The 17,347-nt window shown below is 36.6% G+C and overlaps 1 protein-coding gene across 2 annotated transcripts; it reads left to right on the top strand.

Moving 5' to 3' along the window:
• Positions 1–830: 830 nt before the first annotated feature.
• LOC143653034 (olfactory receptor 2T8-like) lies at positions 831–11,289 on the top strand. 2 transcript variants are annotated; one of them, XM_077124377.1, is made up of 2 exons: positions 831–1,727; positions 11,287–11,289. In XM_077124377.1, exons 1-2 carry the CDS (start codon positions 831–833, stop codon positions 11,287–11,289), a joined length of 900 nt encoding a protein of 299 aa, XP_076980492.1. The 2 variants fall into 2 exon arrangements, with proteins under 2 accessions (XP_076980492.1, XP_076980491.1); XM_077124376.1 differs by lacking the exon at positions 11,287–11,289 and adding an exon at positions 4,579–4,585 and having other exon boundaries at positions 831–1,738.
• The last annotated feature ends 6,058 nt before the right edge of the window (positions 11,290–17,347 follow it).

Genomic DNA, 17,347 nt, shown 5'->3' with positions numbered 1-17,347 from the left:
CATTGTTTTTTCATGTGAGTATCCTGTTATGGCAGCACCATTTTGTCATATTTGTTTTGTTTTGTTCGTCTGTGCTTGTTTGTTTGTTTGTTTGTTTTTTGGTAAGTGCATGGACTGGGAGTTGAACCTGGGTCTCTCGTGGCAGGCAAGAATTCTACCATTGAATTACCCTTGCATCTCCCGAGCTGCCTTATATTTTATTTGAAGAAGGTGCTGGACCTCAGGATCATTTTATGAGAATAGGTTCATTTGGGCAAGCCATGATTAACCGATTATTTTTTGTCTTCAACTTCTAAGAGATTTATCTGCTACTTTTAAAATTTTAATTCATGATAGTGAAGGAAATGAAGGAAATATTGTGAGACCACATAAGAAGGTATAAGAGAAATATGAAGCCATAATTATGAGAGATGTCACATCACAGACTAAATTGCATGAATCTGACACTACTTCAGCAGAGAAATACCAAAAGTGTACTAAATTGGGATTGCATATGTAATACTTCTTAACAGCCTGAGTAAATTATACATGGCACACTGAAGAAAATAGTCAAAATTAATGGAATTTTAATTTGAACTACTATATGTACATATTATCCAATTTAGCATGAATAAAAATATTGTGGAATAGTAGCAGAAATAGTCAGCAGGATGTTAAGGGAAACCATCTTGCCGGGAAGTGAAAGGTTAAGGTTAAAGACACGATGAATCCTTCAGATCTGAGCTTTCCCATTCCAACTGACCAAGTCTTTGTAAGGGAATTCTCAAGCTTCCTTTAAAACACATCTCATTTCTTAATAATTGGTATGTCTTCCAGGCATGATTACAGCTATGGAGAATGGAAATGAAACCACAGGGTTGCACTTCATTCTTCTAGGACTCTTCAACCACACACGGACCCATCTGTTCTTCTTTACCATGGTACTCATGATATTCATCACCTCCCTGATGGGCAATGCCCTCATGATCGCCCTCATCTATGTAGAACCCAGACTCCACACGCCTATGTACTTCCTACTTAGCCAGCTTTCCCTTATGGACATGATGCTGGTCTCCACCATCATCCCTAAAATGGCAACCAACTACATGACAGACACTAGGGCCATTTCTCCCACTGGCTGTGGAGCGCAGATCTTCTTGTTTCTTACTCTGGGAGGTGGTGAGTGCTTCCTCTTAGCAGCCATGTCCTATGACCGCTATGTGGCCATCTGTCACCCGCTGCGCTATGCCATTCTCATGAATCAGAGGTTGTGCCTGCTCATGACAGTAGGCTCCTGGCTCCTGGGAGGGGTTGATGGGCTATTACAGGCTGTAGCCACTTTGAGTTTCTCTTACTGCCGCTCCCGGGAAATCAATCACTTCTTTTGTGAGGCACCATCACTTGTGCGCCTTGCCTGTGCTGACACTACAATTTTTGAGTTTTTCATGTATGTCTGCTGCATTTTGATGCTCTTGATCCCTCTGTCTCTCATTTTGACATCCTATGGTCTCATCCTAGTGGCTGTGCTGCGCATGCGTTCCACTGAGGCTCGGAAGAAAGCTTTTACCACCTGTTCCTCTCACTTGGCAGTTGTCGGACTATACTATGGCACCATCATGTTCATCTATATGAGGCCCAAATCTTATCATTCAGTGGACCGTGACAAGGTGGTCTCAGCTTTGTACACCATCCTCACACCTGTATTGAACCCCCTTATATACAGTGTGAGGAATAGAGAAGTCAAGGGGGCCTTGAGGAGGTGGCTGGAGAAACATTTCAGGTGATATCAGTATTGAGCACAGTTTGCTGAAGTGACAGCACCCAAATTGGATTCAGGTTACCTTCTCAATACGCTACATTACTTGTCCTATTTAACTTCTTCTACTGCACTGTGTTGACTAATGTCACTCTCATGTTCCTAGTCTGACTGCATTGTTTTTCCGTAGGTATTAATTTTATGATTGATAAAGAAATTAGAAATTGTATTTGCCTTGTTTTCATACCCTGTGGTACTATTTTAGGTCTGAACTTAGGTCCCAGAAATAAGCATGAATGTTTGAGACACTGACTAGCACACAATAGAGTAATAAACCATATAATTGGTATTGTTTGATATATGATGAATATCGTTAGTGAAAATGGAGTAGATTATTTAATAATTGCATAATACATTTGAAAAATCAACATTGATCACAATTTCAGATGATTAAGGTAAAATACATTTCAAATGAAAAAATAACCCATGTGAACATCGTACATAAAATATATAAGGAAGTAGCAGAAGATATTTTCCAAAATGTTTGTTAAGGAAGCTTTCTGAGTCTGTGTGAGATTTGAAGCTTTCTTTAAGTGAAAGATAAGAGATTTAACTCTATACATTTTGATGATTATGAAAATGTGTGTACCTTATATGAAAGGAAAGTGTCAACTTTTTTTTCAGAAAAGGCATTAATTAAAAAAGAATTTATACATGAGGAAAATAACCACATAATTAGCATGGAATATATTTACTCATAATAGTAATTAAGAGCAACCGCAGCCAAGTAAATTTTTCACATGTTAAAAAGAATAAATATTGACTTGCACTTGACTTTTATGCAGATGAAAACAAGTCCTCATATATTACGAAGAAAGACTTACAGGTTTCAGTCTTCAGATCTTTTGTGGTTAAGGATCAGGTGTGTTCTGAAAACTTATAATCAGTGAGATAAAAACTATGCAACTTTGCTTTACGTTAATTTATGATTAAAAACAGAAAGACCTACCCATTTTGTTCTGTAGGAAATCTCAGTTTAGAAAGGAAGAAAATGAAATTAAAATAATAATGCCTTGCTAAAAATTCTTAACGTCTGAATTTTTCAATATGTGAATGATATACCACATCTCTTTCATTCAACTGCCCATATTAACGAAATATGACACCGCTTCTGAAGATCAGCAAGAAGTAAAGAAAATGTGCCCTCCACAGTGTCAACAAAGGGTTTTGCTTCCAGTGTAATGTCAGTGGTGTTTTCCATCCTTTAAAGTGTAACACTAGAATGAAAGTTTACATCAGACCATATTTCTTTTCATTAAATTAAATGAAGTAAATTGGAGTAAAACTAGGGAAGATTACACAAATGCATGATATCAGAGAACATCAGTTTCAAATACAATTCATTCTAAATGCATACAACATAGGAAGTGACACTACATTTCAGTCTGGCCATGGGTGTTTATATGCCTAGGGCTTTTATAACTTGAAAAATATTTATGGAAATATATTTGAGTGGAATTTATGAAATTATTTGTGAGCATAGTTTACTACATGAAACCACAAACTCTAAACTACAATATAGTAAAAACATGCTAATTATATATCACATATACTTTCCATAGAACTTAGTTGCAAAGGATGACTAATATTGTTTATTGAGAATCCCTATATATCTTTCAAAGACTGTATTAGGTAGTCTCAAGAGCTAATAGAAGAATGTGGTATAATTTCTATTATCTGAAGAGCATAATGACATAGGTGTCTATATCAGATTGTATTTTCCAAAGATTGGAGAAAATATTATCAGGTGAACAATCTCCACTAGAACCTTGCTACTCCTCCATAAAGAATTGGAGCCCATGCACTGTCCTGTTGAAACTTGACAGATAGGCCTTTCTGACTGCTTTGCCAAGTATACAGAAATAACCTATATTGGTTTGACGCTTTATGGACTGTAGAAGATCCATGTTGTTATATGTTGTCCATTCCTTTGGGTGTAGACCTATTGTGGGTAGAATTTTGCTCAGGTTGTTTCAGTTGAGACATGTCCCATATTGGTCTTATCCTCTTAATGGAGTCCTTTATAAGAGGATACAAGATAGAGAGAAGACATAAAAAAGACACAGAGAAGCTCAGAAAGAAAAAGAACCACAGAGAAGTCAATGAGAAACACATAGAAAACAAAGAGGAAACCACTGAAGCCAGAATTTGGAAGAAATAAAGCCAGAAGCTGGAAGCAAGGAAATCTGAAAGAAAGACCAGCTGAGGATCAGTAGTAGCCAGCTTTTGGGGAGAAGACATCATACAGTTGATTCCTTAAGTTACATTGTGAAAATTGTAAACTTGGAAGCTAATAAATCACCATAATTAAAAGCCAGTCAATTTCTGCTATATTGCATTTCATCAGCACTAGAAAACTACAACTGATTTTGGTACCAAAAGTGGGGTACTGCTATTGCAAATGCCAAAAATGTGGGAATGACTCTATAAATGGATAAAGGAAAGATTATGGAAGAATTATGAGGTGCCTGATAGAAAAAGCCTAGATTGCTTCAAAGAGACCGTTGGTAGAAACAAGGATGTAAAAGTACTTCCCATGAGGCCTTAGACAGAAATGATGACTATGCCACTGCAGACTGGAGGAAAGATAATCCTTGTATTAAAGAGGCAGAGAACTTGGTAAACTTGAGAACTGATGTCGGATGGACGATAGAGTTTGAAAGTGACAAGTTTAGATATTATCAAAGATTTACATACTAAATGTGGAAAATACAACCTGGCTTCTCTTTGCAACTTATAATAAAATGTGAGAGTGAAGAGATAAGCTGAGAACTGAAATCTAGAGTATAAAGAAAACGGAAATTAATGATTTGGGAATTCTGAACTTTTGGAAGCAAGTCCCCAGAAAATAGTGCCGCATTGAGGATTGAAATTAACAAAGAACATGTCAGCCATTTCAGTATGAGTCATGATTGAAAATGTAGTTATCCAGAAAGGATTTTTGGAAACTTCTAGAATCTGATTAGTTGGACCCCTATTTACTACATGCAAAATCAATGAGGGTTTTGCAAGTTTTATATGAACCGAACCGTTACTGTCATGCAAAAAAAAAAAAAAAAAAAAGGGACAAATTAAAGGAAAATTATTTTAAAGGCAGAGTGCTGGAAACTGAGATCTGGGGTGAAGACGACTTAGGCCAAGAGAGTTGACCCACCCATGTATGCAGAAAGGGGGAGCATGTCCCAGAGCTCACAGAGATGGACATTCTACCCCTTTGCTCAGGATGACTACTGCCTCCTCAGAGTTCATAGAGGGTGGAGCACATTCCCAAGGGATTATGGGGAGCCTAGCTGCCACCCTGATGTTTGAGGAGTATGGGGTGTAGAGTCAGGCCATCACCCCATTGTTCGGAGATGTTGGAGCAGTCATCCCAGTATTTGGAAGAGCAGGTCTGCTGCTCAAGCCATAGGAAAGGGTGATTCTGCTGCTCTATCAAGCCCCTGGAACAAAATGTCATTCAATAGATAACTTTCAGGCCTGAAATCTAATGGAATTTGCCCTGCAGGGTTTCAGAACTATTTGGGATTCTTGACCCCAGTTTTCTTCCAATTTATCCCTATGGAAATGGGAATGTTTACCCATTTCCATACTCTCCTTTATCTATGGGAAATAGACAACTCATTTGGAATTTCACAGGTCTGTGCCAGAGGGGAATTGTGACCAAGGCCACACCAAACTTGTAACTAATTTTGATGAAGACTTTGCTCTTAACATCATTACTGAAAGGATTCAAGACTTTTTTAAAGTATATTTTTATGGGAGGAATGTATTTTGTGTATGGAAAGAACATTTGTTTTGGGGGTCCAGAGGGTGGAGTGTAAAGGTTTGAATCTATTTGTACCTTAGAAAAATCCTGTTCTTAAATAATCCATTCCTGTACGTGTAGATTAATTAATAGTTTAGTTATTTCCAAAGCAACTTTTATACATAACTTCACTGAATTTCATTATACTCTAAGTCCCATGGCAAGAAGTAGAGCATTTTTTAAATTTATCTGTCAATGCCCAGTGTCTAACAAAGAGACTGGAATAGAGAATTTGCTCAATAAAATTAGTTGTTTATTGAAGAATTGAATGCATAGGGGGATAAGTGAATGAACAACCAGCTGTACTTGGATGGAACCAGCTAGATTTTAATATCTTTCCACATAATAGTATATTTAGTCCTAGAAAGCTTGAATATTAATTCTAAGATTAAATATGCCAGAGAAAGTTGTTTTCCAAGGCTCTTTCAACTAATTATTTAAAATTCACCTTCTCTTCATAAATCTTTCACAGTAAGGAAAGGATAACAAGAAAATGTGTGTTAAGTAGTTAAAATAAAATCTTATTTTCTACGTTAAGTAAACATTTCAAGATTATTTTCCTCTAACAGAATATAACACATTTCAGTTAACAGGGGGAACTAATGAATACTTTGATTAGGATTCACAGATTTACTTGATTGATCAGACTATTTTTTCCAAGGAATTTATTATGCCATTTACTCTAAAATATCTTTTGGTGGTTTCAGAAATTAACCACTTGATATTTTCCTGATTTATGCTTAAATATTTAATGGTAAGTGAACAGACTTGGTCCCAAATGGGCTCAACCTGATGTTTCAAAATTGTGTGTGCCGGTTTGAACGTGTGTACTCCAGAAAAGCCATGTCCTTCAATCCTTATTCAATATTGCTGGGTGGGATTTTTTTGGTTGTTTCCAAGGAGATGCGGCTTACCCAATTGTGGGTGGTAACTTTTGATACATTGATTCCCATGGAGATGTGTCTCCACCCACTCAGGGTAGGGTTGCTTTTTGGAATAGGAGGAAACATTTTGCAAAATGCTTCAGTGCTGACAAAGCCCAGACAACCAGAGGCCTTTGCAGATGAAAGAAACTGCCTCTGGGGAAGCTGTTGCAGAAGCCAGGAGAGAAAGCTAGTAGACATAGCGGTGTGCCTTCCTAGCTGATGGAAGTGTCCAGAAACCAGACACCCTAGCAGACACCACCCAATTGCCTTCACAGCTGAGAAAGGTGTTCTGGATGTCATAAGCTTTTCTTGAGTGAAAGTAATCTCTTGTTGGTGCCTTAATTTGGACATTTTCATGGCCTTTGACTGGTAAACTTGCAACTTAATAAATTCCCTTTTAAAATCTGTTTCATTTCTGGTATATTGCATTCTGATAGCTTTAGCCAACTGAAACACTGTGCTTCTCATAAATTTGATATCAAGTTAACTGGCAGTTGCTATAAGTTAGAAAAGAATAAAATTAAAGGCAAACATGTAAATTCACCCAAAACATTAACTGATAAAAGGACAATCTGGGGGCAGCTATCTTCAATTGGAACAGAAAAAGATCTACCCACTTGACATCAGCATGATGAAGAACAATAAAACCAACCAAAAGCTTGTGATTTATTTGCTTAATATTATTTTGCTGCCATTAATATGCATATATTCTGAAAAATAATAGTATTAATATAAAGTGACTATGTATTAATAAAGTGATTTGATTTACTTACAGTTGCCTATCAAAATTTATTACCTATGGCTTTCAAAATTTCCCTTAGTAAAGTCTGTAAGCACTGGGAATAGAAACTCGGAATATTTCAATATGTAATGTTTAATATTTACCCGTGACCGGGTTGCTTCACTCAACCTGGGAATCAGTACATTACATCTGTTTGAAAATAAAATAAAACTGAAATTATCAATTTATTCATGAGAAATTGCCTTAGTATCAAAAATGAGTTAAACAGTTTCTATTTCTCACCAGATATTGCATTGATCATTCTGATTCAATGGCATATGTAATAAAATGAATTTTTATACCTGTAAACAATGGCTTTAAATTAATGTCTTATTGAGCATTTGCGGTTTGGCCCAACCGCTAAGCTATCGGGGACCCTCTACTCCTCAGCTTCTCACTGCTTGCTAGACGACACTGCCGCACGCAGAAAAGGGGCTCGAGCCGGGGGTCTGGGTCCAAGGGGCGCGCGCAGGAGACCTCGCTGCGGGTCTAAAGGACTGGAGGCCGAGTCAATTAAGGCATGAAGCGAGGTAGCTTTATTGTTGGTAGATGCTTATGCCAGGGCCGCCAGAAGCTAAAGACCCCAAGGCTCGGCGAGTCCTGGATTATATACAGTTTGAGGAGAGGCAGAGTTAGGGCGTGGCCTCCAGGGGAGGGTAGCCAATCACACAGGGAGGACGGATGAGTGACTGTGACTATAGAGATGCTGTTCCTGAGTGTACCCGTAGCAGAGGATGTTGGGTAGGTGGAGGACTAAGGAGAAGGCCAATAGGGTTAGAGAGACAAGGCTGCATCATCACTAGTCCCCCGGTGAGGCTTGTAATTCAGAGGTCTAGAAGAACCGGACGTGCCAAAATGGCGAGGGAGGGAGAGAAAGAGACTAAGCTACCAGGCCAAAAATAAAATTATGCCACAAGCATTTCCATTTTATTCACAAGAGTAGCACATAATATACTGGACAGTTCAAAAAATCCTAACAGATTATCTTCAACAATTTTCCTTAGAAAATTACTATTAGTCATTCATATGAAGAAAATTAATGCTGCTTATAAAATTTTATAGATACCTTTCATCTTTCTTAAAATATCTGAAACACAGAGTCTTCCTGAACAAAGATATTTTAATACTGGGAAGTTATCACTTCAGTGGACCAAGGTCAATTTAGAATTCCACCTGCAGTCCTCAGTGAAATGTCCCTTGTCTACAGCTCTGTTCCCTTAGGTACATCAGTTACATCACTGTCATGGTACCAGAGAAATGGACAGCTTTCTCGTAGTCATTTGAAGTACATGCAAAAGTTGTACAGTTTGGCATATGACAGTTTATCAAAACTTTTAATTAATTAAAAATTTTAAAATCCTTTAAATATGAATAACATGTTTTAATAGTAAACAGGTCATTTGAGGTTACCATTTAAATTATGAGAACTTAAACTTTGATCCCTGACATGTAAAGAGTTTGGGAGTCTTCATTCCAATTATGAAAACAGAAAATAATACTAAAAATAATTTAAAATAAAAATCGGTGACTTTTTCTTGGATGATTAGAGAGTTGATGTTCACACATATTTCTAGAGAGATGGTTATATCTACAGTGTCACAGCTAAGATCTGCTCTTCTGGAGCAGAAAATGCTGGAATCATAAACTAGTAGTAACACTTAAATAGTAATTTTGAAAAATTGCTGGACAATGATTTTAGACTATCCTAGGGAATAGAATTCCTACTCAGTTCTCCTGCTGAAGAGTCAAGGAATATCCTCGTGTGTCTTTGATAGCGGGAGGAGACCAGTAAACATTGTGAAATAAACTCAGAGATTTCTTCTTAAAAATGATCTATTCTTCAGGAGCAAGATTTCACTAGAATATTATCATGTCTGGAGGAAGGGTAAAGAATATTTGCTCTGCTAGTATTTCCATCTAAATTAGGAGGAGGTGGGATCGCGGGGAAAGCTGAGAAACACATGAGAGTCACAGATCAGGGATACAGCTTCACTGAATGACCGAAATTTAATTATAATATTATGAAAAAGTATCTTCACTCCCACACCCTACTAGCACATAAAAAGAGCTCCAGAATAATAAAAGTAGAAAAAAATATCTAAGAAAATTGTAAGCAAGAGTCTATCTAAGTGGAAGTTTTTAGGGAAGTTATAAGAGAACAGAAAATTCAAAACACATAGACACTGGAGGAATGGTAAGACTCTGAAAATTATAGATAGAATAAATATTAAACCCAGCCCAACTCCTATCCAGGTCACCAGAAAACCTTATCACTTCCTGTCATATACGGTTGTCTACAAAAATTGAAAGAAATGCAAAAAGGCTAAAACAAACAAACAAACAAACAAAAACACTGTCTGAAGATTCAAAGTCATCACCAAAATCAGTCTAAGGCATTATGCAGATTTTGTAAATATCAGAAAGGGATTTAAAAATAACTGTAATATGGTAAGGAAAAGTAGACAACATGCAAGAACAGATGAGCAGTATAAGCAGAGAGAGAAGCTGTAAGAAGGAATCAAGAGGAAATGTTCAAAATTAAATACACAGCCCATGATCATGTATTAGAAGACTAAATATTTTTAAGATGTTAATATTACCTAAAGCAATCTACAGATTCAATGCAATTCCTATCCAGTGCTTTTATTTCTTTGCATAATGTAAGGAAAATCCTAATATTCATATAGAAAAACAAAGGGCACCACATAGCCAAATCAATCTAGAAAAAGAAGACCATTGGGATATCACACTTCCCAATTTCAAAATGTACTGCAAGGCCAACAGATAATCGAAACAGGATGATACCGGCAAAATCATAGCTATATAGACCAATGGATTAGCATTGATAACTCAGAAATGAAGCAACACGTTGCTGGCCAGTTGATTTTCTTCAAGAGTGCCAAGATCACTCAATCAGGTATTAAGATTCTCCTTAACAAGTGATGTTTGGAAAACTGGAAATCCACATGCAAAATAATTTATTTGGACCCATACCTCTTGACATATACAAACATTAATTCAAAATGGATCAAGGATTTATACATAAGAACTAAAACACCAAAAGTCTTAGAAGACAAAATGAAGGGAGGGGGTGCTTTTCATGTCCTTGGAGTCCTTGGATTTGGCTGTGGTTTCTTACACATGTCACCAAAACATGAGCAACAAAAGGAAAAATAAACAAAACGTATTTCAGAAAAACTAAAAAAAAAGACCATTTGTTCTTCAGAGGAAATTATTTAAAAACTAAAAAGACAAACAACAGAAAGGGAGAAAATAGTTGTGAATCATGTATCAGATAAGAGTTTAATATACAGAATATCCCGAGAACTTCTAAATTTCAGCAACAAAAAAGAAATCAAACTAATTGAAAAATGACCAAAGATATTGAATTGACATTTTTCAGAAAATGATTCACAAATTACCAACGAGCACATGAAAAGATGCTCAATATCATCAGTCTTCACGGAAAGGCCAATAAAAACCATTATGAGACACCACTTCACACCAACTAGAATGGCTATAGTTTTTATACATATGGAAAAAGAACAACTATTGTTGAGGATTCAGAGAAATATGAACATTTGTATATTATTGGTGGGAATGTAAATTGGTAAATGACTCTGGAAAACAATTTTGATCATTTTTCAGAAAGTTCAATATAAAATTACAATATGATATGGCAATCCCACTTCTAGGTGTATACCTGAGGTTATGAAAGCAGGGATTTGAAGAGATGTTTGAATACCATGTTCATAGGAAAATTATTCACAATAGCCAAAAGGTAGAAGGAACCAGAATGTCCATAAACGTATGCATGCATAAAAATGTGATAAATGCGGGTTTGTTTCCCAATGTCTGCCCATGCAAAAAAAAAAAAAAAAAAGGTGATACATGCATATAATGCAATATTACGCAGCCATAAAAAGGAAGGACATTCTGATATCCCAACATGGGGGAATTTTGAAAGCATAATATTGAGTGAAAGAAGCTAATCAAAAAAGGGCAAATGTTGTATACCTCTAATTACATGAATTATCTAGGAAATGCAAATTCATAGAAACAAATAGAATATTATAGTTTATGAGGGCTCTATATGTCTCTGTGGTGACAGTGAGAGAGAGGAGGGGGAGAAGGGAGAGAGAGATGAAGAGAGAGTATGAAATACTTCAGGGTACAGAGTTTCTGCTTGAAATAGTGAAAAAGTTTGGGTAACGTTTGTGATGATGGTAGTACAATCTTGGGTATGTAATTAATACCAATGTATGTACACTTGAAAGTGATTTAAAGGGAACATTTTGAATTGTAAATGGTTATCAGAATAAAAAGTAATAAAAACAACTAAAAACACCATGACAGAAAAGAAAAAAGCCTTTGATGACCTGATAAGCAGATTGGACACAGGCAAGAAATGAATCAGTGAGCTTGACAGATCAATAGAACTGTTCCAAACTGAAGACAGAAATATAAGGGAGAAATAAAAGGAAAAATAACAGGGCAGCATTTATTCAGCAACAGTGTAATAATTTTTAAAAGTACAGTATACCCTGTTATTAGAATATTGAAGGTTAGAAGGAGGAAAAGCAAAAGAAGAAATATTTAACGTTGTAATAGCTAAAGCCTTTCCAAAATTAATAACGGACACCAGATCACAGTATCAGGAAGCTCAGAGAAGTTCAAGGAGAATAAATAACAAGAATAATCTTCACAGACAAAGTAAAAAATTAAACCTTGAAAGAAGCCAGTTTAAAAGAACACATTCTCTGTACAGAATTAAGGATAACTATTTCAGCAGACATATTGTCATAAAACATGCAAGAAAGAGAGGAGTGGAGTGAAATAATTAAATTGTTGAATGAAAAAAACAAAACAAAACAAAAAACCTGACCACTCTAGAATTAAATATCCAGGGAATTATCTTTCTTAAGTGATGGAGAAATTAAGGCTTTTCTCAGAAAACAAAAACTGGGGGAATTGATCACTAAAAATTTGGCTTTCAAAAATATTGAATGAAGTTTTTTGGGGAGAAGAAAATGATAGGTCAGAATTTTGAATCTACATAAATAAAGGGATAACTAGTACCAGAAAAGGAAAAAGTTCAAGCAAAATAAAATCTTTTATTTCATCTATTCTAAATTGAATGGAAAGATATTTATTCAGCAGGCCATAGTGGCTCAGCAGGCAGAGTTCTCGCCTGCCATGTTGGAGACCCAGGTTCAATTCCTGGTGCCTGTCCATGCAAAAAATAAATAAATAAATAAAATATACATATATATATTTATTCAAAATAATAGTGACAAAATATATGTTGGTGATAATATATGAGTTAAGTAAGCCCCAGCTACCAAACTCACAGGAATCTCCTGCTGCATGGAAAATGGCCAAGATCATGAGTACGCAGAGGCTTAAGCACTGGGATTTAAATTGTCCAGTTTATGGTACAGGGATAGCAGTCACCAAGGAAGACATATCACATACAAGCACCCTTTGAAATAATGTTTTACTCACAATGAGTAAAGACAGAGCAAGGGTCAGATATAATAGTAGGTGTCAGTTTCCCGTGGTGAGCAGGACCCTTAAAAAGCTGACTCAGGGCAATTATCTGAACACAATCCCTCTTATGTTGTAGTAAGGAAGATCCCACTCTTTCTCCTGAGGAAAAGAATCCTAAGATTTGCCAGCTGCCATATGGCCTACATGTTAGAAAGTATAAAGAAATTTTACTGTACCCTGGGAATGGGGAAGATACCCTATAAGGAAGAAGAACCTAGGCCCTTCATAATCTTATTGAATGGCCTCTGAATTATGGTATGTTCCTTCCCCAGGGCTCTGACTGGGCAAGACTGGATTGCTTCCCCAACAACCCAACTGCTGACCCACACCAGCCGTCCAAAAGTAAACTTCAATAGCATGTTTCATTATTAGGACCCATAATGTGGTAGTTAAATTCAGTTGTCAACTTGGCCTGGTAAAGGCAACTAGCTTTGTTGCTGTGGACATGAGCCAATGGTAGGAACCTCATCTGTTGCTAATTACATCTGCAGTTGGCTAGGAGGTGTGTCTGCTGCAATGAATGACCTTTGACTTAATTGGCTGGTACTTAAATGAGAGAGCTCAACATAGCACAGCCCAAGCAGCTCAGCATACCTCATCTCAGCACTCGCAGCTCAGCCCGGGCCTTTGGAGATGCAGGAAAGAATCACCCAGGGGAAAGATGTTGGAACCCAGAGGCCTGGAGAGAAGGCCAGCAGAGATTTCCTTGGGCCTTCCCACGTAAGAAAGAACCTCAGATGGATGTTAGCTGCCTTTCCTCTGAAGAACCAACAAAATAAATCCCCTTTTATTAAAAGCCAATCCGTCTCTGGTGTGTTGCATTCCAACAGTTAGCAAACTAGAACACATGGCCACCACAAATTTGTAGGTAGGGATATGTCCAGGGCACTACCTGAATAAATTGGATAGTAGTGCCTCATTCACAAAATCTTTCCACAAGATTGATACAACATTTAACCAGGACCATTTGGAGAACCACCAGTAGGAGGATGATCAGGAAGGTTTGGAGCATTCCCAAACAAAAGGCCCAGGTGCTGGGCCTAAGCCACCCAAAGAAACTAAAAGAAGAGTTCAAGGGGATTGCAGCTATGGAGTTTCTTTCCTATTTTACTTTCAACTTTTTTTTAATTATTTGTGTAAAACACAGCATGATATATTGGCGATAACCAATACACCTTTGGTAAAGCAAAGAAACACCTTTGCTTTACAGCAGATTATCAAGATTTATCTGATTATCTACTACTGCTTTGGCTAGGGAATTTAATACATCTTTCTGATCTAGAATTGCTTGGACACCGGCATCAGCTATTGCTCTATGGTCAGAAACATTTTCCGAACCATTTGTTCTAGGTCATACACACTTATGCCCATATGAAAACGGAGACTGCAGAATGAAACTGGCTGCATTATTGTCTTCCGAGGAGTGTATTTGGGGACGCGTATGATGAGTAAGTATCACGAGGCCATTCTAACACTCCACATGCTTTTCTACATAGATGGTAAGTTTTCATATTCTGAAACATCAGAAGCCCTCTCCTGGAGGAAGCCATGCAATTGCTCAAAGAGGTCCATAAAGGAAAAAGTTATCCTCTTAGGGCACAGGTTGGTACCCAGCAGGGATTTGTTGTTATGATATACAGTAAGTAGTCCAATTATAAGTCTGTGAGTGAATGACTCCAAGGACTACCTGCCAAAATAAGTCAGTCACCCATGTGGGAGTCGCTTTCACTCATATCATAAGTGACATTATGATGTATATATGATAAGTGATATTAAACAAGGAAAGACAGGAAGAGTTTGCAACTGCACATTCATTAATGGTGTGGCATGGTGAGTTGATTTATTTATTGCTTGGAGTAAACAGGTGTCATGCTCACTGCCTAGGCTGCCACAATAGAAGTCCCAGAAAGAAATATTAGTGCAGGGTTGAGATTCAGCATTGCTTGTAGTCACCTTTTTATACCACTACTGAGATAACTTTTACCAGGATGGTCAACCCAGATGCTGCAGGTATTTTGAGGAGGCAACAGAGAGATAAATGTTAACTTTCCAATCACCCTGTAACCATTGTACCTCCAATGGCTGCAGGAGTTCTTGTTATTTAATTTTTGGTAATATTGCTCAGGTATTGAGATCCAGGCTGGGTGTCCTAATCCTGAGGTTACAACCTCAATGGGACACAGAGTTCCCATTGCTCAATGCATAACTTCTAGCCTTCCTTATTCGGTCTGGCAAGAGACATTGTATCCATATCTTGAACAAATGTAGCATGTTCTATAATGTTGCCCCCCTGGACTGAGGCATCAGATAATCTGGACATCATCATGGAAGCCAAATTGTCTTGGTATTCCTTGGCCCCTCACTTCTCACTTTGGGATACTATTGAGGGGAAGTGTCTAGCATAAGTATACATTGTAGAATGGAATAAAAGTTATCCTGTATAGTACAGCCAGAAACTGAAACAAACTCTGGGAGGTGGCTTTAAGAAGGGAGAAAGAAACAAATGTTTGAGTATACTGAGATTGAAATTCTATAGGTGCCTAAAGAGGCCAAAGCTGGTCTGCCTTTACTCTGACCAAGCTCTATTTTTGTAAGAGAAATTGCAACTTTACATAAAATTAATACCCAAAGAACATAATTCCCATATATCACCATTCAAACAGTAACATTTTGCATTAGTTTTAAATATCCACTCAAACACTAGCATTTTGCATTAGTGTTAAATTTTATTACAATTGATGAAAAAATATTACAATTTTAACTATTGTCCATAGTTTACAGTAGGGTTCTCTGTGTTGTATAATTCTGGTTTTTTTCCAAATTACTTTTGTATTTGGGTAAAGTATATGAAATGTAAAAGTTCCCATTTTAACCACTTTCAAATGTATAATTTAGTGGTATTAATTACATTCACAATGTTGTGCCATCACCACCACCAACTATTGTCAAAATATTTCAAAACCCCAACCAGAAGTCCTACATCAATTCATACATCCAATTCCATATACCCAATCTGACCCCAGGTAACCTTATTCTAGTTTCTGAATCAATTACATACTCCAGTCATTTCTAAGTGAGAACATATAATATTTGTGTTTTTCTGTCCAGCTGATTTTACTTAACATGACATCTTCAAGGTTCATACACACTCTTTCTTGTACCAAACTTCATTCTTTTTGAAGATTAAATAATATTCCATTGCGTATATACCATAATTTTTTTATCCATTCATCTGTTGATGAAAACTTAGCTTGCTTCCATCCATCATTTGGCAATTGGGATTAATGCTTCTATGAACAGAGGTGTGCGTGTAACTGTATAGTTCCCTGTATTCAATTCTGTATGATTGATGGGAAATTGAACAATCAAAAGGCAATATCTTATTTAACTTTCTAAGGTACTGCAAACTGTTTTTATCAATAGCTGCACCATTTCACATTCCAACCAAAACTGTTTAAGTGTTCCTATTTCTTCACACCCTCACCAACAGTTATTTGCCATTTTTTAATAATAGCCATTCTAGTGGATAGGAAATGGTGTCTCATTCTGGTTTGGATTTGCATTTCCTTAATGGCAAATGATGCTGAGCATCTTTCATGTGTATATTTGCCATTTGTTTATCTTTTATGGAGAAATGTCCATTCAAGTCTTTTTGCAATTCTTAATTGTGTTGTTGGTCTTTTTGTTGTTGCGTTGCAGTATTTCTTGACATAGTTTTCATATTAAGCTCTTATCATATAACTAGTTTCCAATTATTTCTCCCATTTTGGAGGTCGTCTTTTTATTTTCTTGATGAACTCCTTTGATGAACATAGATTGTAAGTTTTTTTTATTAATTAAAAAAATTAACTAACACAACATTTAGAAATCATTCCATTCTACATATACAATCAGTAATTCTTAATATCATCACATAGATGCATATTCATCATTTATTAGTACATTTGCATCGATTTAGAAAAAGAAATAGGAAGACAACAGAAAAAGAAATAAAATGATAATAGAGAGAAAAAAACAAAAAACAAAAACTATACCTCAGATGCAGCTTCATTCAGGGTTTAACATAATTACATTACAATTAGGTAGTATTGTGCTGTCCATTTCTGAGTTTTTGTATCCAGTCTTGTTGCACAGTCTGTATCCCTTCAGCTCCAATTACCCCTTATCTTACCCTATTTCTATCTCCTGATGGTCTCTGTTACCAATGACATATTCCAAGTTTATTCTCTAATGTCGGTTCACATCAGTGGGACCATACAGTATTTGTCCTTTAGTTTTTGGCTAGTCTCACTCAGGATAATGTTCTCTAGGTCCATCCATGTTATTACATGCTTCATAAGTTCCTTCTGTCTTAAAGCTGCATAATATTCCATCGTATGTATATACCACAGTTTGTTTAGCCACTCAACTGTTGATGGACATTTTGGCTGTTTCCATCTCTTTGCAATTGTATATAATGCTGCTATAAACATTGGTGTGCAAATGTCCAT

Source organism: Tamandua tetradactyla, chromosome 13, assembly GCF_023851605.1.
Source record: "Tamandua tetradactyla isolate mTamTet1 chromosome 13, mTamTet1.pri, whole genome shotgun sequence".
Classification (NCBI taxonomy): domain Eukaryota; kingdom Metazoa; phylum Chordata; class Mammalia; order Pilosa; family Myrmecophagidae; genus Tamandua; species Tamandua tetradactyla.
The sequence above is the reverse complement of the archived record's forward strand: the minus strand, read 5'-3'. Positions and strand labels throughout refer to the sequence as shown.